Source organism: Eutrema salsugineum, unplaced genomic scaffold (genome assembly GCF_000478725.1).
Source record: "Eutrema salsugineum unplaced genomic scaffold, Eutsalg1_0 scaffold_1, whole genome shotgun sequence".
Classification (NCBI taxonomy): domain Eukaryota; kingdom Viridiplantae; phylum Streptophyta; class Magnoliopsida; order Brassicales; family Brassicaceae; genus Eutrema; species Eutrema salsugineum.
In genome coordinates, this window is record NW_006256909.1 from 16,733,813 (window position 1) to 16,736,233 (window position 2,421).

The following is a 2,421-nucleotide window of genomic DNA, read 5'->3' on the forward strand; positions in this document are numbered from 1 at the left end:
GTAATCTCTTTCTCACCATTCTCTCTATTCTCTCTTCATTCATCCGAGTTCATCACTAATCTCTCAACACAATCTCTTAATCTCTTAATCATCTCTTATCCGCTGCTAATCTATATATTCTCTCATGGTATCAGAGCCAGGTTCTTGAATCTGGTGGCTTATTTCTCTTGTTTTCTCTCTAATCTCATCTCCAAAACCGCTTGTTCTTTGTTCTAAACCCAGAAAACGTCCGTACAAACCCTGTTCTTGTGAAAGACTCAAACTTTCTCTTCTTTCTCTGTTAATCTGTGTTGCTACGGTTGCTATGGAGGGAAACAAAGCTCAGGCTCTACCGATTGTTCTCAAAGGAGCAGACAACTATCTGCTTTGGGCAAGAACAGCTAAGGCTGTGTTGTGTGGAAGGAAGCTATGGCATCATGTTGAAGATGCAAAGAGTGGCGAATCTAAAGAAGGAGGAAAGAAGCCGGCTGTGACTGATTCTGATGAGTGGTATCAGGAAGACCAGGCGGTTCTAGCTATTCTCCATGGTGCTTTGGATATCCCTGTGTTGGAATCTTACTCCTATTGTGAGAGTGCAAAGGAGCTGTGGGATACTTTGAAGAATGTGTTTGGAAACACATGTAATCTCACCAGAGTTTTTGAGGTTAAGAAGGCAATAAACAGCTTCCACCAAGGAGATCTGGACTTTAACACCTTCTTTGGTAGATTCAGATCTCTTTGGGCAGAGCTTGAGATGCTGAGGCCAGCCACTGTTGATGCTGAGACTCTGAATGAAAGAAGAGAGCAAGATAAGGTCTTTGCTCTTCTCATGGTCTTGAACCCAACTTACAATGATCTGGTGAAGCACATGCTCAGATCCAAGACTCTACCAAGCCTGGAGGAAGTTTGCTCTCAGATCCAGAAGGAACAAGGCTCTTTGGGTCTCTTTGGTAACAAAGGAAGTGACTTGGTGATGGCTAACAAGAGTGAAGCTGTAGCGGCCAACAAGGGTTCTTATGGTGGTGAGGAGTGTGAAGTGTGGGTATGTGAGCACTGTAAAAAGAAGGGTCACTTGAAGAACAAGTGCTGGATTTTGTACCCACATCTCAAGCAAAGCCGCAAGGACCAGAGGAAGCCTAGGGCGAATGAAGCTCATGCTCATGAGGAGGCTGGCCTCTCAGACCGTGAGAAGGAAGGTGTTGCTATGAGGGCCTCAGCTGAATATGTGAAGAAATCAGACCTGGATGCTCTCATTAAGGCTCTTAAAGAGTCTGGTAAACCGATTAAAGCCTTTAGCTTTCATGCATTACATGATCATAACTTGACTAATCAAATCGCTAATACTGTTGTGCATGATCATTCTTTAGAAAATCACTCTGCTAATCATGCCTTGAAAAGTGATAAACCACTTATTGTTGACTCTGGAGCTAGCCATCATATGATTAGTGATGCTAAACTGATTAGTAACATGAAACCTGCATTAGGAAATGTGATTATTGCTAATGGTGAAAAGGTTAAGATAGAAGGCATTGGTGATCTTAAGCTATTTGATAAACAGTCTAAAGCATTTTACATGCCCTCATTCACATCTAATCTGTTGTCTATTAAGAAAGCAACTACTGATCTAAATTGTTATGCTATATTCAGTCCTAATGAGGTTTTCTTTCAGGATATTGAGTCAAGTAAGCTTCTCGGACAAGGAATAACAAAGGATGGTCTTTATGTTCTTGAAAATACTGAGCCATCCTCTTTATCTAATGCTTTTGTCTTTAGTTCTGCTGTTGAGAATAATGCTTTGTGGCATGCTAGATTGGGTCATCCCCATCATAGATCTTTGAACTTGATATTGCCTAATGTTAAATTTGAAAACAATGCTTGTGAGGCTTGTATTTTAGGCAAACATTGTAGAACTGTCTTTCCTAAATCATCTACTATATATGAGAACTGTTTTGATTTAGTTCATTCTGATGTATGGACTTCTCCTTGCATGTCTAGAGAGAATCATAAATATTTTGTTACCTTTATTGATGAGAAGTCTAAATACACTTGGATAACTTTGTTGCCATCTAAAGATAGGGTGCTAGAGGCTTTTATGAACTTTCAAAAGTATGTAACTAACCATTATAATGCTAAGATCAAAGTGTTTAGATCAGATAATGGTGGAGAATACACAAGCCAAGCCTTTAGACAACACCTTATTCAGCATGGTATAGTGCACCAAACGAGCTGCCCTTACACTCCTCAGCAAAATGGAGTTGCTGAGAGGAAGAACAGGCATCTTATGGAGGTGGCCAGGTCCCTAATGTTTCATATGAACGTGCCCAAGAGATTTTGGGGAGATGCTGTAGTCACGGCCTGCTATCTGATCAATAGGCTTCCCACAAGAATCCTCCAAGATTCTTCCCCATTTGAGGTATTAAACCAATCCAAACCATCAATCGA

General features: G+C 40.8%; 1 protein-coding gene across 1 annotated transcript; it reads left to right on the top strand.

Moving 5' to 3' along the window:
* Positions 1 to 1,781, top strand: LOC112082242. The gene is made up of 2 exons (XM_024149836.1): positions 1 to 1,253; positions 1,649 to 1,781. The coding sequence occupies exons 1-2, from the start codon at positions 305 to 307 to the stop codon at positions 1,654 to 1,656; spliced, it is 957 nt and encodes a 318-aa protein (XP_024005604.1). The 5' UTR covers positions 1 to 304; the 3' UTR covers positions 1,657 to 1,781.
* Positions 1,782 to 2,421: the final 640 nt, after the last annotated feature.